Raw genomic sequence first — 26,208 nt, 5'->3', positions numbered from 1 at the left:
TCCATTACTGTGAGATGTGATCTAGAATCAGAGCTCATAAAATCAGTTTAGAAGCTAGCATTAAGCTTAGGCAAGTCAAATTTGCTAGTTCCTCCAAAAAATAATGAAAGCAGTGAAAGCAGAAGAAGGGGTATGTGGTGTAATAGGAAGGTAGCTGTGTATCCTTCCAGGGTCAAAGAAAATTCAAGGACAATGGAAGAGTGCCATTTAAAAGTAAAGGAGGAGGAAAATTTTAAAACAAAACCAAAATAGACTGAAGAAAATAAATACCTTCCTTCCTTTGCAACATTCCAGCTGTGATAGACATGCAGAGTTTTTGTCTTGTGCTAAGCATGCCTTAGATTATAAGGAGAGCACAACAATTGGGAAAACTGTTGACTGGAATGCCTACAATTTTTTCAGACACTTACAGTCTAATTATCCTGTAAACTTCGAAATGCTTTTCATTTGAGTGTAGCAGCAGAAATGGGTTCCTGAAATGGAAGCTATTTTAATAGCTGCATTAACTTTAGAGCTGGGGGGAAGGAGGTATAAAAGCATAATTTCTCTTGCAATCAAAATTTATTTATTTATTTATTTATTTAGTGCTTATAGCCTCCCCTTCCCAGGATGGGCTACAAAAATACCCCAATTAAAACTGCATCTACATTAAAGTAATCAATAAAAACTACAAAAAGTAACCAAAGACAAAATAAAGTAAACACCCACACATCCACTCAACTGAAGGGCTTGGTGCACCTTGACCAATCATCAAAAAGCCATACATTGATGGTGCAAAGTACCCCTCTCACTTGCCCCTACCCCTTAAAATACAAAAGGTGGTAGTGCTGCTATCACGGCCTCACCTACATATCTTAACACCCAGGCATGTCTATGTGGGAGGAGGCACCTCTTCAAATGGTTCGGCTCCAAACCATTTAGGGTCTGTGTCAGTATTAACACCTTAAATTCATCTTGTTAACAGACTGGAAACCAGTGCATAATTTTTCAGACTGGCATAATGTCTGCAGCCATAGATACCCACTAGGTGTTACATTCCGCTCTAGTTGCTGCTTCTGAATAGTCTTCAATGGCAGTCCCACATGGAATACATAGCAACAGTACAGTCTGGAAGTTACAAGAGCATGGATCACAGTAGCCAGACTATTATTGTGCGGGAACAGCTATAGCTGGTGAATCAGCTAGAAAAGGCACTCCTAGCCACCAAGGCTTCCTGGGCCTCAAATGACATAGATGGGTCAAATATTGCCTGTTTCTTCCATGGGAACCACCCATCTCCCTTCTTCCCAGATTCAATAATCTGCAACACACAGTACCTCCATGTTACCTGGATTATTTCAATTTCCTGGTCCACATACAGCCCATTACTGCCTGCACATAGTCCAGCATCTGAACTGCCCCTCCTGATTCAGGTGGAATAGAAAGCTAGAGCTAAATGTCATTGGCATACTGATGGCACCTCACTCCAAAGCCCTTGACGATATATCCCAATGGCTTCAAATAGATGTTAGAGCAAGAGGGACAAGACTGACATGGGAACTCAAGGAACTAAGCAAGAGTCTCCCACTGTTACTCTCTGAAATAGGCCTTGGAGGTAGGAATGAAATCTCTGAAACACAGTGCCCCTAGCTCCCAACCTTCAAAGCCTCTAGAGGAGGGTATCATGGTCAATGGTATCAAAAGTTCCTGAGGGATCAAGCAAAACAGATTATCTTTCACAGAGCATTTCAAACAAAGCTAAAACATACGCAAGGCTGCCAACAATCTAATGCTGAGTTGAGATTTTTTTTCTAATAGTACAAAATTATAAATTTATCTAGTGACAACACTGTAAAAAGCTCTTTAAGAAAATATAAGCAAAATACAATTCCCCATCCCAAGGAGTTTACAATTTACATTAATTATAACAGAAGGGGAAAGAAAAAAAGGTTGCAAACTCCTAGATTGTAAACATGATGCCTGCAACAGGCCTGTGTAGCTAAATTGAAGCCCTTTCAATGTCCTTTTTATGTAAAGCAGAGAGTTGTGCATGTGCTTAACTCCGCTACTAAAATCAATTCCATAATTTGCATTCCCATACAAAGAAATATCCTGAGTGCCATTAGCAATGCCAGTGCTGAAAGAATGCAACAAAATCACTTTCTTCATAAAACTTCATAAAAACAAGTACAGTATCAAGTTCAATGGGGAGGGTTCTTCCTTGAATAATTACTTGAGAGGAAGTGCAACAGGACATGGCTTGAGGGATAAAAGTGACAGATTTTATGTTAAATAATATAAAATTTTTCACGTCATGCCCTGTTGCCCGTGAATGTAGACAAAAGACACATCATCAACACATCATCTTGTGCTGTGAATATACATCCCAGTTAACTACCGTATTTTTTGGTTTATAAGACTCACTTTTTCCCTCCTAAAAAGTAAGGGGAAATGTGTGTGCGTCTTATGGAGCGAATGCAGGCTGCACAGCTATCTTAGAAGCCAGAACAGGAGGGATTGCTGTTTTCACTGCGCAGCGATCCCTCTTGCTGTCCTGGCTTCTGAGATTCAGAATATTTTTTTTTCTTGTTTTCCTCCTCCAGACCTGTGGTCTGGTGCGTCTTATAGAGCGAAAAATACGGTACATTGTTCTTTCTCAAACCATAAGGAGAGCAAACTGAATTCCATCTCCCCTAAGGTATTGTACTTTAAATTGATCATATGGGACAAAAAAGCATCTTGCCACTTTGGAGTAGCAGTGTACTCAAGGTCTCTTCTATAATGAAGCTCTTGAGAATGTTATCCTCAAATTCAAAGAAGTTTGTTTGCAGAACGTACATCAAGCAGTGCAATATTAAATTCAGGATCTTTACTTAATTTCTTGATTCTAATCCTTTAGCAAAAATTTTGCTCCATCTTTCCACTAGGTATTCCAAATATTGCTCACCCTGACCTAGGATTACTCTATAGAGCAGAACACAAGCATCAGTAAATTAGGACACAATACTGGAAAGCAATGAGATACTAAGCATCAAACACAAGTTCCACTTTTCATCTATGCTCAGGGATAAGACAAATTTGAAAAACCACCATCACAAAATAAACTCTGAAATGAAAGGCTTCCCCCTGTCCCTAACAACATGAAGAGTTGTAACACACCAGGGGTCAGCAACCTTTTTCAGCCGTGGGCCGGTCCACTGTCCCTCAGACCTTGTGGGGGACTGGACTATATTGGGGGGGCGGATGAATTCCTATGCCCCCACAAATAACCCAGAGATGCATTTTAAATAAAAGGACACATTCTATTCATGTAAAAACACGCTGATTCCCGGACTGTCCAAGGGCCGGATTGAGAAGGCAATTGGGCTGCCTCCGGCCCCTGGGTCTTAGGTTGCCTACCCCTGGCCTATACAGTGCATTCACCATGATGCATTCAACTTCTCTCCCGGCTCCCCTCTGCTTCAATATTAATCAGGAGATCAAAAACTGAGAAATTTATGTATGGTATAGTCTATGTTATTTTTGCTACCTCCTTCAAAAAGAGTTACTTTGGTATTTTAAATATTCAACTATAAGTTTTGTTGCTCTGTTTTCTCTTCCTGGTTCCTCCCCACTCCATTAGTACTACTCTGTCGCACTAGGCATGACATTTTAATTCCCAGTTCACAATGAGGCAAGAGACAACTTACTTTCTCATGTTCTAAACCAACATTTCCAAAGTCAAACACAACTTCCACATTAAACAGCTGCCAACAAGGTCATTTCAAGGACTTCTCTTCCCTTGCATTCCAAGCTATGACAAAGCCAATTAGCCACACTAAGCCAAGCCAAAACATGTCCTGAGTCGGCAACAGGGCAATTCACAGATCAGGATACTGAACAGAAGGTCTGTTCAGACTTGCATGTTTCTGCATCAGAAGAAAACCCTGTGTCTCAATATTTTTTGACTGCTGACAACCATGGAAAATAGAGCAGGCAGAGGAGAAGTTCAGAATACTCTGCTTTTCTGAAAGTGCAGATTTCCCACCACCACCCCATATACAAATAGTCAGTAGTGGTGACTGGTTTGATAACCTAACCTAAGAAGCTTAATATTTTCAAAAGTCATGCTGCATATAAGAAGGCAAAGAAGTACAGCTTTTAAAGAGACTCTCACTCTTTGTACTACACATATGAAAGATCCTGAAGTCATCTCCATTGATTCTTAGATCTATTAATGTGGGTGTAGAAAACACCAACAGGAGTTAAGCTGCCACAAATTAAAGGCTAATAGTAACTATTATTTAAGTTAATTTAAATATGATAATTGTAAACTATCTCAATGCCTCACAGGCCTTCCACCTTGTAGCATCCAAAAAAACAATTTTAACATTGTGTACTGGCTTAAGTCACACGCTGTTAGACTTAAGTTGCCATCAACCTGTCTCATAATAAAATATTTTCCAGATCCACATGAAGTATCTATAACAGTCCTCAAGACCTAGATCACCTTTGCCCCAAAGTAGGGAACTTTCAAAACCACACATTAGCCACTCTGCTCCCAAGAATGAATTCTTACTATCTAAACTGCAATGTACCAAAAGGAGAGAACACAGGAGTCCCAGATATGTCTCTAAACCTCAAGAATTATACAAGATGGGCAGCTGGTTTCCTCATCACATGCTGTAGGGGAAGGCACATACAGACTGTGGCTCTGTAGATGAGAACCCAGTTTGCAGAGCTACCGTATTTTTCCATGTATTAGATAAGGGTTTTTGACTCAAAAATCATGTCAAAAATCTGGGGTCGTCCAATACACGGATAGTGGTGTGAGGGGAGGGGGGAGCTGGTTGGCAGGCACGCAACTCCCCTCATGCCGCTGCAGCAGGAGAGCGTTTCCCACAGCGATGTGGGAGGGAAGATGTGCACCCGCCAGCCAGCTGGTTTGCGGGCACACAACTCTCCCCCATGTTGCTGCAGGAGGAGAGTGTTTCCCGCAGTGGCGTGGGAGGGAAGCTGTGAACCCTCCAGCCAGCTGGTTTGCGGGCGTGCAACTATCCCCCATGTTGCTGCAGGAGGCGTGTGCTCTAGGGAGCGTTTCCCGCAGCAGCGTGGAGCGGAAGCTGCGCGTAGCCAGCCAGCTGGTGCCTGCAGTGGCTGGGGGGAGCAGCTAAATCCGCCTAAAAAACCTCAACAACTTTGGGGCATCTCCCCTCATTTTCTTTAAATTTAGTCCCCAAAAATAGGGGGCCTCTGTCTTATACACGGAAAAATACGTATATGCTGCTTGATCAAGTCCTGCTTTGGCTCTCCTAACAGCATGCATAGTGGTCAGTGCATTAGAAACTGGGTTCAAATTTGTGCTCAACCACTACTGACCTTGGGCCAGTCACACACACACACACACACACACACACACACACACAGCCTGACCTGCAAAGATAAAATAGGATCATCACAAAAATATACACACAACTGGAGCCAAGGCAGTCTCTCAGATGTGGCATTACATCGATGAAGGGGAGTTTAAGCGACTGAATTTAAGCTACCACCTGTTTCTTGTTTACATAAACTCTTCATTATTCTCCCTCTGCACAGGATCTGTACAGAGTCAAGTAACCTGCTCTTAATAATTAGAACTGATACAAGTCAGCAGGATTCCATTAGCATCGAAATAGCATGTGGCCATTTTAGAAAACAAATCACATTTCACTCAGCCAACAGTAGCTCTTTTTAAGTGTTGAGGGTAAATGGAAGAAAGCCAGAATCAAATCCACACCAGCACAAAAATTATGACAATTGAAACCAATGTCTTAACAATGAACACAGAACCCTTTTCATACTAGCTCTTATTTGAAGAAATATTAAGTGTGGGTATGTATCAAAGGTGGGAAGAGAACTGCATCATTTTAGAAGGAAATTCAAGAGTCTTGGTCTCAGCTGCTGCATACAGAAGTTAAAACAACCATGTTATAACAGCTTGAATGACAGTGATTTAGTAGTTTGGCATGTATACCCCACCAGCTTTGACACCTAAAAGGCAGAGAGCCTGGTCAGTCCTTTTTGTACCCAGTATAGAGAACAATACACTTCATATGCACACCTGCCCTGTTCTCATCTCCATTCCAGGTAGAAATTCATGCTCCTTTCTATCCTGTTATCTATTTCTGTAGATAGCTGTATAAAAATTACTTTTTACCCAGGGAGAGGCATGGACACACCAGAACAAAGCCTCTCTTCATCTCTTACTAGAGGTTTAGAAAGTGACATTCAACCAAACCACACAGAGAGAGTTTACCCATTGTAGAAATGCAGATACTTCATCTGGGACACGGAAGCTCCCATTTTCAGCTGTTCAAGCCATATTCCCAAGGTCCCCATTTGCTTGATTAAGTTTCAGACCTGCCGATCAACCATACTCTTGTGAAGCTCTTGAGGAAAATGCTGCTTTGACTCTTTTGTACACCACTTCACACACCAATAGCAAAAGGCCAATGATAAAATGCATGATTAAGCATTAGCAGTTTCTGCATGATTACTACACACCTCATATGCTGACTACCAGGAAGCAACTGAATGGCCTATGACTTCAGCAACCTCAAGAGTTCACTCCTTCACTATAGCTGCACAAAATATATAAGCTAACCAAGAACAGTGAAGCACTCTGCACTTAAAAGATCTGTACACTGCTCACTGGGAAGGCCCAGAGGGACATTTAATAAGCAAATCCTTCCACTTCAGGAAAAATGAGCTATCTAATACATGTCACCTGTGTCAAATCTTTATACTGTGGTCACCACAGTGAGAATTAATCTCATGTTAGCGATAGTTTGGGGTCTACTTCCAGGTAAGACTTAGTGCGGCAGAGAAAGTTTATGCATAATTATTTTTGTACTAATTTTGTTTCCTGTAGTCAAGCAGCTACTTTCAGTTACACAACATATCTTAAGGAAGCTCTTGAGCACAGTCAATGCTTCACCACTGAATCTTGAACCAACACATTACTGCCTAGGTTTAGCCTAACAATCTCCACTGGTCCCTATGATTTCCCAGGCCAGTTTAATATTTTAATCTGAAGAAAACCAATGCATTTCAATCCTTGCCACCATCCCTTGCCTAGGGGATCTCCTACTCTAGGCAGGATCTTCAATCATACCATTACTGTATAACAAAAAAATACTTGCCCACACATGCTTATGCTTTTTATTTATGGCGTAAATGAAAGCGCTAACCTTTGAAAAATGTTTGCTTGCGTGGTTAACTGCAGAAGATTCCTACTTGTCATTGGGGGACTAAGGATTTTTTTTTACAAACCTACCACATTCTCACAGAAAGTAAAATATATGCTTTATTTCAATACCCTCACAGCTTTGAGGCCAGGTTCCACAGCACTCCCAAGAACAGATGCTACATGATCACTTTTTGAAATTCTTATCTAATGACCCTACTGGGGAAACACACACAAAATAGTAATCATTGCATTGTTGGAGAAACCTCTTTGACCATATACGTGCAGCTTAAGCAGTACCGTAAATGATCCATCACACAATACCATTTCACCCATCAGCCTATTGTGTTTGTGGATTTACAGAATCAACGCAACATATGTTGTGTTGACTCAGCTTATGATACACAGAGAGACAGCAAAGCTCTGTAAGTAAACTCAGGTAGTATTGTTCATGCTGTTTCTCGGAAAGTAGACTACCTCAAAAATAGCTAATGGTTCCTTACCATTTCATCATCCAGGGTGAGTTGAGGCATGCTTTTAGGATCATTGGCAAACAGCAAGGATAAAAAAATAACCACCAGGAAAAAATTAATTTAGAGCAGTGCTCACCAAACCACAGATCATTTTTTAAAAGACAAAATAAAGCAATTCTGAAAGCTAGGGTTTTTCCACATGCCTAAAATCTCAGGAGCCCATTTCTGCAGAGTCATTCTTGCCATCTAGTAATAAACTTCATAAAATGTTTTAGTAATTGCAGTTTCATAAGTAGTACATTAAGGTTGGCTGGAGAGCTGCTGCATCATTTATTCATTGCCAGATAGTTCTTCAGTAGTGCATGGCCGCACCATTATACAAACAAGAAAATTTGCAAGGTGGAATCATGAAATATGACAGCCAAGAAATTGTAACAGGAAATGTTAGGTAGAACAGCACTCAGGAGGTTCTGCTTGGCCAAGAAGTGGATGAGCTCAATACTGTTTTCATGCCTGCCAGGATAGCAAGCTGGAAACTGTTCCTTGTTCTAATTTGGTTGTTTCTCACCACACTTCTAGCCTCACCATTATTGCTACATTGCTCTTTTGGTTTCTAGAGAGTTTAGGTCAAATATCTGAAGTGGGAAGCCTGCTTCAAGCTCCGCATGATAAAGGTTCCAAACCATGTGGGGAGCTGTACAGCTGACTTCCCGCTACATATACTTGCCCTGGGAAGTCAGAAGAAGCTGCATGTTAAAATGGAGTCTGGGCAAAAGGCATGGCCCTACAACCCCTTTGTATACTCCTAGCTCCTTTTCACATGTACTTTTAAAGTGAACTCATCTAATTTAGCCAGTTTAGTACAGAAAATCAAGTTTCTGAATTACTCATTTTTATTGTACTTCATTAAAAACTTATCCTGTAGACACCTATGCATGGACTAGACCCAAATGAAGTCAGTTGGGCTCTGCAATTTGGAATAAGCCTGTGATCCACTGCCCTAAATCAAATAAAGGACATTATCTGATAGGTTATAAACAAGCTTGCATGACTGGAGTCCTTCATCTGAAATATCACAATAATAAAAACATCTCGAACGTGACAAAAATATTTGATGCCAGGCAGTGGGACAAATTGCCAAGGGCACTTCCAGATAACAGCTCTGCAGAGATCCAAAGCAGAGCGCTCTCTCTCGACACCCATCTATCAGTGATATTTAAGCATAATTAAATCAATTCTGCCCCAACGCACAAGCTAGATGAGTCACAGATGATCCCTCCCAACCCAAAGGGTTCTAGTGGATGAAAATAAGCTGTTATAACAAGCACAGTGGACTGCAGATGCAGCAGAGTCAATATACCAAGCTTGTAACTAAACAGCAGCAAATGTTGCAAAAAATCCAATAGACAATGCAACCCAATGTCTAAAATATCATACATGTACTTGAGCAGAGGTTGTTTGTCTACCAGCACCCTCATTTTTAATTTTAATAACTGCAGAGCTATATTTAAGTGTGGTATTTTCCAGTTTTATATTGGTCTCATGGCAGAAATGTATGTTTCAAGCAGCTTTCTTATCTTTAAAAATAAGGAAAGGACTCTCCATGCAAAATTATATACGCAAAGCCCTGCAGGAATTCTGGGCTTCCCCAATTAGGAAAAAAGTACAGTGTTTTAAAATTATAACAAAGTCACTTCTGCTTTAGTGTCTCTTCAAGCAATATGAGAACGCTGTAACAGATTAAATTGTGCTTAATGTTATGATACAATCTAGTTCTGTAACACTGATTAACTAAGAGCAAAATCCCAAACTCCACTGGAATGCTTTACAAAAAATCTACAATTCAGCCCTCCTGGTTTGAAAGGCAAGTTTAATCAAAAGGGTATGAAATTACCATCTCCATTGCACTTTGAGCAACTGCACACTTCTTGTCTCTACATCAGGGGTCGGCAACATAGCACCTGAAGGTTCATTTGTGCTTACAGAGGTCTTCAATAATACCCACAGGATTACCTCTTCTGCCCCTCCTCCCACTGAAATTAGTACATTGAAAGCAGCATTCTGTTGAACCCAACACAATAGATTGTGATGGGAGCTTAGATTAAGATGAGTACCTTGGGTTAAGAATTTTACTTCAGGATGAGAAGTGAAATTGTGCTCCAGCAGCATGGTGGTAGCAGGAGGCCCCATTAGCTAAAGTGGTACTTCAGGTTAAACAGTTTCAGGTTAAGAACGGACGCCAAAATGAATTAAGTTCTTAACCCGAGGTACCACTGTACATGTGTGGTGTACATCAAAGTTTCTCCAGTTTGCAAATGTGCCCATGGACCAAAAGGGGTAGTAAACCCTGCCATATATGATTAAAACATAGCTAAAAATGGACAAAATCAAGTGCATCCCGCTTACTCATATTAACTCCATGGGATATGTTTGTTTCTGGAAGCAACAAGTGGATACAAATGCACTTTCAATGATGAAAGCCAATACCACACCAGAGGCAAACTAAGTTGCAGCACTGTCATAGCCTTCATGTTGAAACTACCCACAGGAAGGATTAACAGTGAACTCTTGCTTTGTACGAAGGCAAAAAGTCCAGATTCAGAGATATAGTTATAAAACACAATCAACTAAGCCACCAACATCAGAACAACAAAACAGCAACACAGAACAGTAGTGCACGGCAATGCTCAGCAACATCTGCTACTCTCAATATATTAACTAAACATTGTATTTATTTTAATTAAGTTTTTGTAATGTCTTGGAATTGGAACCATTTGATGAAGGGTGGACTATAAATACAAATAATAAAATAGCTGTAAAGCTCTTTGTGCTATGATAATGAGTAGAATCAGCTGAAATCTAGCAACAATTTTCCCTAGAAATGTTCATAGTGGGTGTACTCCTAAAGAATCTCAAATATATGCAAGAGCAGCAATCAACATAAAGCAGAACAGTTTCATTTTCAGTATCTGCCTCTTCAAAAATGGAATGGGGGAAGTCTGGCAAGCTAGGGTTACAATTTAAATAACCCTATTACAGCAATCTATTTTCACTCTACATCACAACCAAAGAGGGATTTTAGAAATGCAAACCTTCAAATCAACTGCTGTTAATTATCATTTTCCTTCCACAACATCCATTTCATTATTATGTTCTTGTGGTGTCACTGGGCTAAGTAGTTCCGACCATGTATTTCTCCCAGAGCAGCTTAAAGTCATTTGGGAGTATTTTGCCAGCCAAAACAAATCCCTGTCGTTTTTGGCCCTATCGGTGCTATGTCAACATGATGTTATTTGAGTCTTCTTTTGTTCACATTAACAGAAAATGTCAGAATAAGCACAATGTGATCCTAATCACAACATCTGCTAATATTCCAGAAACTACACATGGTAATTGAAGTATAGCCGACCATGTCAAAAGTCTAAACTGGTGATGCCCAGAAAGCCAGTTCTTTTGAGAAGATGACTTATCTTAATATACAGAGTATTCAGACATGACGGGTCTGGTGAACTCATGCCGCCTTATTCTCCAATATCTTTAAATTCTTTCCTTTCACATTTCTGAAGAGCCTTAAACACCACTATAGTTACTTGAGCTTGTTATCTTATTTAACTGTGGAATATTAATATTTGTTTTTAACTTCTGGGTGAAAATAAGTATTCTTTGACCTTGAGCCATCTTTACTTTATTCCTACGTTGCTACTTCCTAATATAGGCTTTCAGGGAAACAACAAGAAGCAATTGAGTGAACCATAGAAATGTGAACTATTTTTCTAGCTCTGAAAAACTTCCATTATGTTTTTAAATAAACAAACCATTTTTGTATTGTAATCTAAGCACACTTAAAAAATAAATTATAACATGACATTTAAGACTGTGCACCTTAATCCTCACTGACAATTGACCTTAGATTCAGAAAGAGCAGCCTTTTAAACAAATGTTTAGGCTGTAGTTCTAGTTTAAATAGATATTCAAATTAAACTGGATATTCAAATCAAATCTATTCAAATTCATTACCAGCTACCATTCATCTTCATATTTTCATTAACCCTGCATAGCATTTTAAATACCTAGGCTAAACTGTAAGTTCAACTTGCTTTGAGAAATTTATAATTTAGCAAAGCCCCAAATAAGACCTGTTAATATAGAAGGCATTGATTTTTTTCCGTGGTTGCATGCAATGCTAGTCCATGTGTGAGAGGAACAAATTTCCACCCATGCAACAGAAGTTCACTTTCCTCTCCTCTCTTCAGGTTCTCCATGTGCCCTCAAAAAAATGCTCCAGAGGGTTGGTGAATGCACTGGAGCCAATTTGCAGGGCTTGCAAGGGGGAATATGAAGTCCTGCTTGATTCCTCCCCAGAAATTTAAATCTCAAGGTTTAGAAATGTTAACTCACAAAATGTCTATCTGTGTTTGACAGACAAGGTATCTTTATCAATATCCAAATTCTTTTATAACAAATACTTAACCCTGCTGGGGGAAAAATTATACCCTTCCTTGCCCAAATATTTGTTTTGCCTAACACAGATCACATAGGTTATTGTATTTTAGTGTTTTGTTGGAAGCCGCCCAGAGTGGCTGGGGAAACCCAGCCAGATGGGCGGGGTATAAATAATAAATTAATTATTATTATTATTATTATTACTACTACTACTACTACTACTACTACTACTACTTTTTGTGATAAAACAGGAGACTTTCAGTTCATGTATTATATATGCATTCAATACTACAGTTATGAATGTGAAGCTACAAAGTGAAGAAACCTCTCTAGAAGGCTTTCCAACATATCAGAAAAAAGGATGCACAATGGCTCTTATTACCTGTACATTAATTTTGCCTTCCACGATTTAGAATGGAGATGAATAACTGTCTAGTGGTCACTCTCCCAAAGACATTTTTTTTATTGGCAATGGTACTAAATTATAACAAAGGTTTCCAAAAGTTGTAAGAGAAAGAGAAAGATCAGTAAAGTACTTGTTTCTTCAGTTTTTGTAGGGACGGACAATGGGCATGAAACAGAGGGTGGCATGAAATAGAGATGGGGAGTCATTTACCTCAAGGGAGGTAAAGTTTTTGGGGAGGTCCTCCATTTTATCCTCACAAGCACTGACCCAAGGTCACCAAGCCTGCAGGGCTAAAAGAAGCAGAAGTGGTGACATGGGATGCCATGTTACATCCCACAATGAAGCATCATAACAGCAGAGGCGGATTTAGGGTAGTGTGACTGATTCAGCCACACAGTGCATGTGCCTCAGGGACAGCACAGGGATTGCCACAACTATGATAAAAAATGGAAGGTGAGAGGCAAGGGTGCTGAATTCTGGTGTCACACAGGGCACTGCTGAAATTTGAAACCTCAAGGTCCGCCTCTGGTAATAGTGTCGTTGTATTTTACTTTATAGTTCTGTGATATGACTGCCGCCCTGTGCTAATATTTTGTGAGTGGTTCTGCCTGTTCCACCATTTCAGTGGTGAGGGGGGTAGAACTTCTGAGAAACCCTGTTATCACTGGTGGAGGAAGAGGAGTGCGGGGAGAGCGCACCGCCCCCAGCAGTGCGATCCTGGCAGGCTGCCATCACGGCTGCCGCCCCCCCCCCATGCTGGGAGCCCCGCCTCCGTAGGTGGCACCCCCAAGACACGCGCCACCACTGCCTGTTATATCCACGTAACTAAGCAATTCTTACTGCTAGATGGCTCCACCTCAGAACTTGATCTCCCATGTGGGATTAAAACATGCACGGCAATAAACACTTCTGGGCCTAAGCAGGCATGTCCAACAGGTTGATCGTGGGGTGCTCCTGGTCGATCTTTGGGCCCTTAGTGATATTCACCCCCAAAAAAGCTCAACAGCTCTGACTTCCTAAAAAAAAGCTCAGCAGCAACTCTGGTCCATCCTCCAATGACAATGGGTAGATCACTGCCTTTTTTATATACTGTGAGTAAATCGCTATCTCTTGGGAGTTGGACGTGCCTGTTCTAGAGCATTTTGATATTTAACATGAAGGTTTTGCTTTGTGTCTACTAATGCTACTGCAGTGCAAACGTTCCTGTAAACATAGCCTACTATTAGTTGGTGGAGAGAGCATCCAAAATGAATTTTCCAGCAAAAAGCCATTGCTTTCCCAAGATGTCTGTAGTTAGGTTAATTACGCGTAGGCTAAAAACTGCTCAAAGTTTGAGAGTGGCACGAGAGCTCTTTTCTTTTCATCTAAAATGAAAACAATTAATAGAGCCCATTTACAATGTCAGGCCTATCCATGCCTATGTTTAACTTCAAACACTAATGCTCCCTGAACCGAGGTCAAATAAAAACTGAGTCACCAGAAAGCATCGTTGAGGATTAATTGTTCATTTTGAAGATTAGATACAATATCAGAAAAGCCACTGGCCTCAGTTGAATTAATTGTTATCCAGAAAGTCTATTCACAGCAAAGAATTCAGAAGAGATCCAAGGCAAATGAGACACAAAACGATAGGATGAAAACAGGATTCAAGGGATATAAAAAAAAATTAGTAACAAAAGCTTCTAAAGTCACATAAACACAGAATTTTGACAACAGTTGTGTATACATTTTTTGGTATATTTATTGCTGGATCACGGGTGGCTAGCCTGCATTAAACCCACTTTTAGTTACCACTAGAGTAAGATCTTAATTCACAAATCTTGTGAACTCTGAAGGGGTTAAATCACAGAGCCTAGGACTTGCCGATCAGAAGGTCGGCGGTTTGAATCCCCGCGATGGGGTGAGCTCCCGTTGCTCAGTCCCTGCTCCTGCCAACCTAGCAGTTCGAAAGCATGTCAAAGTGCAAGTAGATAAATAGGTACCCCTCTGGCGGAAAGGTAAACGGCGTTTCCGTGCACTGTTCTGGTTCGCCAGAAGCGGCTTAGTCATGCTGGCCACATGACCCGGAAGCAGGAAAATTCCTGACATGTCCTGGCTTTGGGGTATAAAAATAGCATTTGTGGGGGGGGGAAACCTGGATGCATGCCAACGCGATGGAAACAGCAGCAGAAAAATCTCCGAAAGCTGAAAATTACTATTTTAAGTTTTAAGTGGAGGTTTCCCCAAAAAAGCTCAACAATTTTGGCGGGTTTCTTAAAAAAACAAAAACAAACCTCAGCAACATCCTGTTTGAAATATGGCAACCCTATTAGTGTTCATGCAGTATAAGGTTGGGAAGGAAGGGAGGCAAAGAGGAGAAGGGTGGGGATGGTGCATAGGGTGGGGTGAGTGGCAATGCTTCTATTCTTTTACTTAGTGTATGTGTGGGGTTTTGTGTCAGGATCACTTGTGTGGGCTCTCTTTTTATTCGCTTGCTATATTTCTTTGGTGGAAATAGGCCTTAATCTGAGTAAACATGTGCAGGATTGAGGTGCCAAGAATAGGCCTTGTTTTTCCTTGATTCAGAACACTTCCAGAACAGATTAATTGGCTCAACAATAAAGTTCCTATCACTAAGCTAACAACAGACAAGGTCATTCAGGAGAGCAATAAGTTACTACAATAATATTGAAACACACTGTAGAAAAGAGTTACTGTTAGGAACTGAACATGTGAGAAAATTAAACTAATGGAACCAAACTTCTAAGCCAATTTGCTTATTTCTTAATGCAACTTTGAACTTTCACAACTCCTGCCAGAAAACATTTATGGAATAGGACGGCAAGCTTTAAAAATCAGCAAATCTATACTTTAACAGGGTTAATTTTAATAAAAAAAGAACAATTTAATTGTATTAATAAAAGCAATTGGTGAAACCAAAATATAAGGGCAAGTTTGTTTGGTTTTTTTGAAGCTATTTTAAGCCTTGTGTGCTTTTGTTGGGAGAATCAAAATATTAAATGCAGTAGCTTCCCTTTACTAATTTCTCATGTACTGTAACAAAGCACACAAAATGTGCCCTGTATATGCCAAAAGGTCTTGAAGAAAAATAATTAAATTCCAGGTGGTCCCAAGTCATGCCCCATACTCCACCCCAATAGTAAAGTTGGTAAGCAAATTACAAATCATGATCACTGAGGGAAGCCACCCAGCCACATACATAATGGACCAATTAACCATCAAAATTGCACATCATATCTGACACCCATTTAATTAGTACAATGAGAAAACAGTGATCCCCACAGAATGGTGGTCTGCCACATTTTGCTACCATAATTGCAACATGTCAAGAAGGAGAGAAGCTCCCCATATTATATGCAACAAACCAGGCATTTTTTCCAGGGAGAAAAACCAAATCACAACCTGAAATGGCCTGATCAGTATCAAGCATAACCATAACTAAAGACTGCAACAATGTTTGGTTAAAGCAACTACGCTAAGTATCTAAATTAAAAGGGCCAGATCAAATCTATATTCCCTGCTTTAGAAACCATCAAGCACTTTGTTACAACTTTCTGGAGTAGTGGGGAATTGCTGGTATGTTGTTTTGTCAAAGACTTCATAATATTGTAGACTATACTAATACTAGACAGTGAAACCTTTCAAGAATCATAAAAGGTTTTAAATTTTAAAAGGAGATTTAGATAATAGTGTGGTTAAAATGCATGCACACTCTGAAGAAATTTTATCTCCACAGAAAGTTTCTAATATTACTCTAATGCTCTCACATGTAAAAGAAGAGTCACAAAAACATGTAACTTGGATAAATTAAGCTGTTCAGACTGAGTTGTATTATCTACTATAAAAATATGTTGAAGTTCTATTTACAAGTGAATAAACTCAATGGAAACATTAAGAAGTTACTTTTTACTGAAAGGGAAAAATGTAGCATTGACAGAACTTGTCTTTCCACCTGCTACAGTTACTTTTGCACTAAGGAAATCAGCGGAGACCTTCAGCTGGGAGGAAACGATGAGCACAGCAAATACATATTTTATACCAAAAAGTGCAATAGGGAGAAGAAACAAAAACAAAAAAGGAAGTGTTGTCAAATTCTATTATCCTGGAGCTACACAAAGAGGGGATTGCTATATTGAGCTCACGTTCCAAATGACCTAGACTGCAATTATCTACCCTTACCTGGGTGTATATCTGATGTAACTCAATGAGAGTTATTTTTGAGTAGGCATGCGCAAGATTTTACTAGGCTTATTATGCTCAGTAAGACTTACTCCCAGGTGAGCATACAGTATAATAATGACATGAGGTGTCAGACAAGTGGTTGGATTAATAACAACACAAATATATGTATTTGCCCTAGGCAAAGGATTTATTTCAGGCCATCTCAACTGTGTCAGATACTGCATGTCCAAATTCTTTTAACATGATGTTAAAATATCCCTATAAAAATGGCAAAGTGTAAGAGTCAATCACTACTGACACCTCTGGAATGGGAAAGACAGTAACTTCCTCTGTGGCAGGAACTAAATTCCTGTATTAGTAAAGCATGCAACATGCTTTCCGGTGTCATGTAATAGAGCTCAAGAGCCATGTGAAATAGGAGGAGCTTATCAACTACTTTTGGCTGTTTCATAGATCAACCAGAAGCAATAAAGAACACAGGAGGACCAACTGCTAGTACAACTGAGACACAGACAGAGATCACTCAAGAAAAAGAAAATAGCTCACACCTCTCCAGTAACCCTCAGTCTCAGAGCTATTGCTTTCAGACAGAGAATTGTGTTTTATTCAAAAAGTAAACATGGCAAGATATTGCACTGGAATGACTGTTATGACCCCTTGTGGCCTTAAACCAATTTCTTATTTAGAGCAGAAGCCTCCCCCCCCCCAAGAATACCATCTTACAGTAAGTGTACTTTTGATTACTGTAATCACAGGCAGATTCTTGAGTCATAACAAACACAGCTATCTCAGAAACAGGGTGAGGGAACTAAGCTGCATCTGCAAAATAAGCCCAAATCATTAGTTAGTCCACCCCTTCATTATAAACAGACAATAGACATGGATCGCAAAGCCCATCTGGGGTACATTCAGTACTCTGGACACTAATTAATCATTCTGAATACAACATTAAAAATCAGGATACTGGAAGTTTTAAAATAACCCAAATTTCAGCAAAACAAATGATTCAGTTATATGACTACAACTGGTGTGTTTGTTTTAATATGGTGAGAAATAATTGTTAATATATTGGACCTTTTGTTTTTGCATGCTGGATGAAAAGGGTTTGCTCTTTGCTGTATTTCAGTTCAAATCTGGCTAGGATTATTCCCTACAGCTTTCAAAAAGCTATTTGAACTATGTACTGTATTTAAAAGGTCCTCCCCCAAATGGTGACTGAGCAGAGAAACAAAACCATTAATTCAAACCAAGGGGATGTAAAAAAAAACAAACCTACAGCAAATTAACATTCAGCTTTTGAAGCAAATTATTCAGCTATTGAGACAAATCCTTCAATTAAGCTTTGTCTAAAGATTAGCAATAGACCCATTATTGTTTGATTCTTGTTTAAGAGGTGGGTAGGAAAAATACTGCCCTTGAGACAAGTCTCAGCTGTCACAAAATGCCACAACACAGCATCATAGATGTTAGAAACATGCTGATATTATGCTTGTTAGCAGAAAAAATATTGGCCAAGTCTCATGTAGGTTCTGAACAAGGGATTAGCATAATAATTCCTGTAACAAGCATGGTGTCTGTTTGAGAGAAGAATAATCAGCCACCTGGGTTCTTCAAGATCAAACAGGTATAGGCAGACTAAAAATAAACAGTAATCAATCAGTTTGAGCTAGCGGCTCATCTCCCAGTAGACAAAAACTGCTGTTTCCTACTTATGCCAATTTTTTGCCACCCAAAGAGAACAGAGTGGCCAGTCTGTCTATCTTGGCTGTCCTCAGAACAGCAGCAGTTCAACACAAATAATAAATATCATTTAACGAAGAGAGACAGGAGAGTCTTTGCTTTAAGCACAAGGAGGAAAAGGAGAAAAGTTGATCTTATAGCTTAGCCGGTTTCACTTCATGCAACTAAAAGGGGATATATAGACAAAGTCATTACAAGGACATTAAACTATACAGGTCATTTAGGATAGAAGAAACTCATTTAGTGGAACAAGTGATCATCAACACAGGTGAGGGAGACTGTCAGTAATTGCAGAAGGCATTTCATTGTTTTTTAGTTCATCAGGTTTTAAGTTCTGTGCACTACCCACAGTATATCCAGATGAAGAAAATCAAGCTACAAATGCTGTAATAAAAAGCAGCCATACTCATGCAAAATGTTCCATTTGGGGTTATGTTGAGCCTATAACCTGCAGACAGCAAACTCACTCTCACAGGCGATTGGAATAGCAAGGCGATTGGTCCATAACCAACCAAGTCCTGTGTACAGGGCTTGTTAGATACAAATGACAAGAATAAGGGAATGACCATAACGACAGCTCTGTTGGACAGCGAAGTTCTTAAGGTTCCCTTAAATTATAGAACATTATAAAATAATTATAAGACAACTCCACATATGGTAAGCTCTTACCTTGTTGCACAGTAAAAGTTCTGTTGTAGGACAGTGACATTTTTGGCTTTTGGAAGTAGTTTGATTTCTGGATGAAAATACAAGACTGCAAGACTGCAAGGTCTTAAAACTAAGACAGCATTGGGTCATTTAACCTCTTCTACACTCCATAGATGGAAAGAACCAGGAAAGCCACTTTTACTAATCCCCCTGTCAATGAGGCAGTAAAGTGGCATGCAGAATGGTTTCTAGAGGAGCTACTGTTGCATATATTTCAGCTGAGAGAAGCTCAATGGAGCCAGAAAAGTTTGTTTTAATATCTTAGGTGGTTCTTTTCATATTCACCTGAGAAGCATTTATCGAGCAAAGAAGAGTATATGGAGAGTTACCATTGTATCAATACAGCATCTTTATCAGTGGTTGTTTTAGGAACCTCACTGGAAAGTAGCTGCCTTTATAAGATTTGGCAGATTTCAGCTGAAGGTTTCTGAAAGAATCATCACAGGGAAAGGGCAGAAGTCCCAGTCTCCCCTAAGGGAAAGTTTAAGTGGTAAGCATTCTTACTAACACCTAATGGAAAACCCCCACAGGAAGAACAGAGCTCTGTTTCACTTCAAAAGGCCAAGGTCACTCATTTGGAATAAATGAAGGCAAAGATGGGGTGGTGCAGCTTGCTTTCATAATAAGGAAATGATTTTGCTCATGCCTTGAAGCAGGGTATGCGTATGCAAATCAGAATATAGTATCTACGTGAGTGAAGACCTTACTCTCACCAGGGAAATCATGTCAACTTTACCAAGTGAGTGGGCTGTGGATAATTTCCTTTTATTAGGCAGAACATCTTCCTACTTAGTCAAATTATATTCTGGAAAAGGGAGAGATCCTCTTCTTTCCTAACAAAGAGGGGTGGGGTGTTAATTCTTCTTTTGATGGGGGAAAAGCTAAACCTTGAAGGGTAAAAGGCAAGTTCTCCATTATGTGAGGAAGGCTGACTTGTCCTCTATTATATGTGGTCAGGGACATACGTTTTAAAATGAGCTGCTTCTTATGTGTATGGATGACTGTTGAAGGAGAAACAACTCCCCAACTTTGAAATTCCAATGCCCACCCTCACTCTTATATATTTCTCTTAAATACCATTTAAATAACCGCTCCACTTTGAAAAACCTACATCCCCAGCACACAGAGGGGCAAGCCCCTCCCACATAAGCCTACTGACTTATAAAGGAGGAGAACATCCCACGTCCTTTACATTTGCTGGGGGAGGGTTCTGGTTAACAGAACCTCATTCACCTTTACATGGGTGGGGACAGAAGTAGGTGTTCCAAGATGAAGGGGCTGGTTCTGTTTTACGTGTACACATGGGGTTAATTTATTCTGTTTTAGCCTTTTCCAGCTTTTCTTTCAAAATATGCACTCAAAGCAGGATACAAATGTTAAAAGTAATAGCTACACCCACACACAGGATGACACCCCCTTCTTTATGCACAAGGAGGAAGATGGTAGCTAAAATATAGTAACTCATTCTCTTTGAAGGCATGCAGGCATAGATGGAAGGGGGTATTAGTTCTCCGCAAAGGTCGAGGACCCTAACATATACTCATGTAAGAAAACTTTTAGGTGCAACTGCCCCCCATTGAGAGGAACAAGCGACCTCTCACTATGTACAGCCTCCCTCGATTTCCCACTCCTGCTTAAACATCAACCCACAGCCCCACATAAAGGCAAACCACTCTTTAACATTCAAGTGTGTGCGATTAAAAGAAGCAATTTGCTATCATCCCCCCCCACACTTTGTAAATATGGGGAACAGATAAATGACGTCTAAGGGTTAGGTTTCATCCTTTATTCCCCAAGGAGGAGGGACGTAAATACTTAAAATAGGGAGGTGCCTTTTCTCTCTCTGTTTTTTTTCCTTTTCCCTTTTTGGCAGGCGATAGAGCAAGTAGGTCTTAGGGAGTGGGTGGGGTCGGGCTTGACTACCACACCTGCGAAGGTAAACGGAGGGAGATAACGGGGTGAGACGCGGGGGGGGGGGCGTGGAGAAGAAGATATGAGGTTGGAGGGAAAGAAACCTTGCAGCCCAACAAAAGCAGATAAACGTGCTAAGCCTCCAGCTTGCCCACAAAGACGACTCCTCTTCCTCCTCTGGTGTGTGTGTGTTGCTGCTGCTGCGACACGGCTACTACTTACCCCTCAGGGAATCGGTTGATTAAATGCACATTTCTATGCCACTGAATTCATAAAATCTGTACGGTGGCGGCACCAAAGAATGTAAAAGGAAGGAAAGAGTCTCTCTCTCTCTCCTCCCCACCCCCACCCCCACTTCCTCACCTGGGCACGCAGCTGGGCGAGCTCCGGTCCACCTCCCAAGTGGCGTAAAGGTTCATCTGGACCGGGCGACCCCCTGCCGCCGCCGCCGCCGCGCCTGACCCGGGAGCCCCCGAGCCGCCTCCCCCCGGGGCCAGAGAGCCTCCTCCGGGGCCGAGAGCGGCCGGCTGAGACAACGAAGGCGCCGCCGCCGCCGGAGGAGCAGGAGGAGGCGCCAGCTGCTGCTGCTGCTGTAGCACCGCCGTCGGCGGCGGAGGCTGCCCTGAAAGGCTCTGTGCAGCCGGGGACGCCGAAGAAGCTGAGGCGCTGGATACCGGCTGGTGCAGCGAAGGCGTGAGCGAGCCCCGCTGGCCGCCGAGCGCCCCTCTCTCCGCCATGGCTGAGGAGGACGACGACGACGAGAGTCTCCCTCAATCCCCGCTAGCGCCTCAGCCGCCGCCTTCTTTCCCCTTCAGCCGCGCGGCTGGGTTTGACTCCTGTTGCCCCTGCAGGCGCGCTCCCGAATAGGAGGAGGAGCGAGCGCGAGGCCGCTGGCGGAGGAGGAGGAGCGCGTGCGCGAGAGGCAGCGAGTTTGAGGAACGGTTGCTTGGCAAAAGGGCGGGGAGATTTGGGGGGAGGGCGGCGGCAGTGGCAGTTGCGGGGCTCAAACCCAAATTAAAGGGGGCGCTCGCGCGCGCGGGAGGACGGCGATTGGGCGCCTTGACGGCTCTGCGCGCGCTGATTGGGTGGAGCGATCTATGGCTCGCGCTCGCGCTTTTACAGTGTGTATTTCTCTCTCGCGCACGCCTTTTCCCCGCCCTCTTCTCTCTCTCTCTCTCTCTCTCTCTCTCTCTCTCTCAAATTCTTTTCTCCTCCAATCGACCCTCACTTCCTTCCCTTCCCTCTTAACAGGGCGAACTCGACGCCCTCCTGGCTTAGGGGGAAAGCTCACGACACACGTCCCCGTATACACGTTAAATTAGAAATGGGTGGGGGTGGAGGGAATCCGTATTGTGAAGGGGGATAGGGTATATACTGTATTGTATTATTATTTAAAAGGCATTTATCTACTGCTTAGCATTACAAAAAAAATCTTAAAGCAGTGTACAGTATAACAACAACACTGAACCAAAACACAGCCAAAAACCAGTAAAATACAATAACAAAAGAATAAAACAAATGCGGAAGATTCAGGGAGGTAAAACAGGGTCCAGCCTTGCAGGTCAGGGAAAGCGGGGCAGAGAGAGAGAAGTCTTCACAATATATCTGAAGCAACTTGATCATTGCTGCTTCACCCATGGCAGAGAGGGAATGATTATTATTATTTATGTATTTATATGCTGCCCATCTGACTGGGTTGCCCCAGCCACTCTGGGGGGCTCCCAACAAAAAATAGTAGGGAATGGCATACTGTATATTTCCCATTTTCTGCAAAAGCCTTCAAAGCCAATTATGACATTTATAACGTACATAGACTGTGGCGGCGCAAGAAGAAAATGGGGGGACACAGAAGAACCAAGTATATTTCTAGGTGGACAAGTTGTGTCCCACATGTTAAGATCTCTGAGAGAAAAATAACAGTCTCTGTTGAGGTAGGAGCACCACAGTACTTAAGCCCACCACTTCCTAGTTTGATTTGCTTGCCCTCTCTCCTCTCCTATGGTACCACCCAAGTGAAAGGAAAAGGGGCAACTGAAATGTAAATGCATAGTTAGACATAAACACAACATATATTTGACCGGAAGGGGGAACAATACAGTACTAATGGTGATTCCCCCCCCCCCTCAGTCCAGTTAGCACTACTTGTCCTCAAGTTAAAAACATCAACACACATTGCTATTATGCAGTGCCTATAGGACCAAAGAGGTTTCCAGCATCTTAAAACCTCTCAGTTTTCATAGAATCATAGAGTTGGAAGAGACCCCAAGGGCCATCGAGTCCAACCCCCTGCCAAGCAGGAAACACCATCAGAGCACTCCTGACATATGGTTGTCAAGCCTCTGCTTAAAGACCTCCAAAGTAGGAGACTCCACCACACTCCGTGGCAGCAAATTCCACTGTCGAACAGCTCTTACTGTCAGGAAGTTCTTCCTAATGTTTAGGTGGAATCTTCTTTCTTGTAGTTTGGATCCATTGCTCCGTGTCCGCTTCTCTGGAGCAGCAGAAAACAACCTTTCTCCCTCCTCTATGTGACATCCTTTTATATATTTGAACATGGCTATCATATCACCCCTTAACCTCCTCTTCTCCAGGCTAAACATGCCCAGCTCCCTTAGCCGTTCCTCATAAGGCATCGTTTCCAGGCCTTTGACCATTTTGGTTGCCCTCCTCTGGACACGTTCCAGTTTGTCAGTGTCCTTCTTGAATTGTGGTGCCCAGAACTGGACACAGTACTCCAGGTGTGGTCTGACCAGAGCAGAATACAGTGGCACTATTACGTCCCTTGATCTAGATGCTATACTCCTATTGATGCAGCCCAGAATTGCATTGGCTTTTTTAGCTGCCGCGTCACACTGTTGGCTCATGTCAAGTTTGTGGTCAACCAAGACTCCTAGATCCTTTTCACATGTACTGCTCTCAAGCCAGGTGTCACCCATCTTGTATTTGTGCCTCTCATTTTTTTTGCCCAAGTGTAATACTTTACATTTCTCCCTGTTAAAATTCATCTTGTTTGTTTTTGCCCAGTTCTCTAATCTGTCAAGGTCGTTTTGAAGTGTGATCCTGTCCTCTGGGGTGTTAGCCACCCCTCCCAGTTTGGTGTCATCTGCAAATTTGATCAGGATGCCCTTGAGTCCATCATCCAAGTCGTTGATAAAGATGTTGAATAAGACCGGGCCCAAGACAGAACCCTGTGGCACCCCACTAGTCACTCTTCTCCAGGATGAAGAGGAACCATTGATGAGCACCCTTTGGGTTTGGTCAGTCAGCCAGTTACAAATCCACTGAGTGGTAGCATAGTCATTGCTAGTCATTTTTTTTGTTTTCTTATGATATAAGCCGGGGTGGCAGACCTCAGTGCCAAATGTGGCCCTCTGAGCTTCTCTGCTTGGCCCTCAATACTCTCCCAAGGTAACCCTGCCACAGCCCTGCTCTACACACATTTGCATCAAGGGCAGCAGGAGGAGAGATAAATATGTGTGGCAGGTGTAGAAATTTATGGCTTTTGTGTGTCTGGGAATGTACCCTACTGTAAAAAGGGCAAAAGTCACACATGTTGCTGCATCTACTTTTGCCGCTTGGCCCAACCCACCCCTGGCATATGGTCCTCATATGTGTCAAGAGCCTGTCCACCAAGGAGAGGATCCTGATTGGCCCAGGATCCCTCTTGCATGGTAGAACTATATATGTATGATGTATAGCCATGTATAGCACAATGTGGCTACCAGGTGTCACCTCACCCAACCTAGTTATCTACATGCTGCCAGGTATAGTCATAAGGAGTTTTGCAGTGTATTGTCATCAGTCTACCACTGATACACATAACACTATTTTTCAATTTCCTCCCCTGTAGGTGAGGTGATAGATGTACTCACTGATCATGTGCCTAGTCACAATGATGGACTAAACGAGGACCAGTCAACTGAGGCTCAATCCAAAGATGCTGTTAATAGGTAGTTCCTCTGGTCAGATGAGTGGTGTACAGCCCTACCAGGTTCAACTGGTGGCCCAATTGCTCCTCTATCGGGACAGTAATCTGTGCTCTAGTAACCTCCCAATTAGATTACTGAGATGCATTATACATAGGGCTGCCTTTGGTGAAGAATGCAGCAACAAGATTGCTGACAAAAATGAGGCAGTATTGAGCATATAATGCTAGTTCCGGCACAGCTGCAATGGCTGCCTATACATTCCCAAACCCAATTCAAAGTGTTGGTTTTAACCTACGCAGTCCTGGAAGCCTCTGGAAATCAGTCTCAATTCAAAGCACCAGTGATTTACCTTTGAAGTCCTATATATGGTTCGCAGCCAAAATCTGTAAAGAACCACATGATCTTGCCTACCCAATTAGGCCACCAACATAAGCCTCACAGCTAAAAGAAATGTGGTTATTTGGAACACAAGCGTTTTTTGGTCTCCCTACTTGGAGAGTAGCATTCAGTTCTTCAGCATTCAGTGCAGAACAGTCCAGCTTTGATACCTTTTCAGTTTGTTATTAAGTTTTGTTCAGGACAGAAAGGAGGGAGATAAATATGCACCCATGAATAAAGTAATAAAAATTGTCCTTTTTAGATTTCATTTACCAAAAAGCAGAACAGAGATCAGGAACCCATAGCCCAGGGGCAAGGAGCCTTTTTCAGCCCACATATTCCCTTATGGGAGTCAGATACCAGTGGCAGGAGGGGTCAGACATAAAAATGGGTGGACCAGCAGATTTGATTTGATTTGATATATTTCTATTCCGCTTTTCCAACAACAAAGCTCAAAGCTTCAAATGTGAATCTTACCTTGGCACATTAGGTTAGATTCTACACACATTTATACACCCTCCAGGCATGCATTACAGCAAGGTAAAAATACCCAAGGCAGGTGCCTAGTGAGTTACAGGACCCGGGAAGTGAGTTGCCTGGAGGGCCACATTCAGCCTCCAGGGCTGAGGTTCCTCATCCCTGCTGTAGCCCTCCAGATGTTGCAGGACTGTAATTTCCATCAGCCCTGACCACTGGCCATGCTGGCTGGGGCTGATGGGAGATAGAATGCAACATCTGGAAGGCCCCACAGGTCCCCTATCCCTGGAATAGCTGAATACTAGACAGCAGCAAAAACAGCCCCATGCCTGCAAATTCAGCTTTTGGCAAAGCTTGAAGAATCACACTCACAAG

General features: G+C 41.9%; 1 protein-coding gene across 3 annotated transcripts in view; it reads right to left on the bottom strand.

Annotated features, from left to right (window-relative positions):
• Nucleotides 1-21,995, bottom strand: part of PACS1 (phosphofurin acidic cluster sorting protein 1) — a 70,723-nt gene extending 48,728 nt beyond the window's left edge. The window contains exon 1 of one of the 3 annotated variants that reach the window (XM_083477515.1): nucleotides 21,413-21,995. In XM_083477515.1, the coding sequence (XP_083333641.1) occupies nucleotides 21,413-21,786 (374 nt within the window). In that variant the 5' untranslated portion in view covers nucleotides 21,787-21,995. The remainder of the gene's footprint in view (nucleotides 1-21,412) is intronic. The other 2 variants (XM_083477513.1, XM_083477514.1) reach the window with 2 other exon arrangements.
• Nucleotides 21,996-26,208: the final 4,213 nt, after the last annotated feature.

Source organism: Podarcis liolepis (assembly GCF_965112155.1).
Source record: "Podarcis liolepis genome assembly, chromosome: 15".
Taxonomy (NCBI): domain Eukaryota; kingdom Metazoa; phylum Chordata; class Lepidosauria; order Squamata; family Lacertidae; genus Podarcis; species Podarcis liolepis.
The sequence above is the reverse complement of the archived record's forward strand: the minus strand, read 5'-3'. Positions and strand labels throughout refer to the sequence as shown.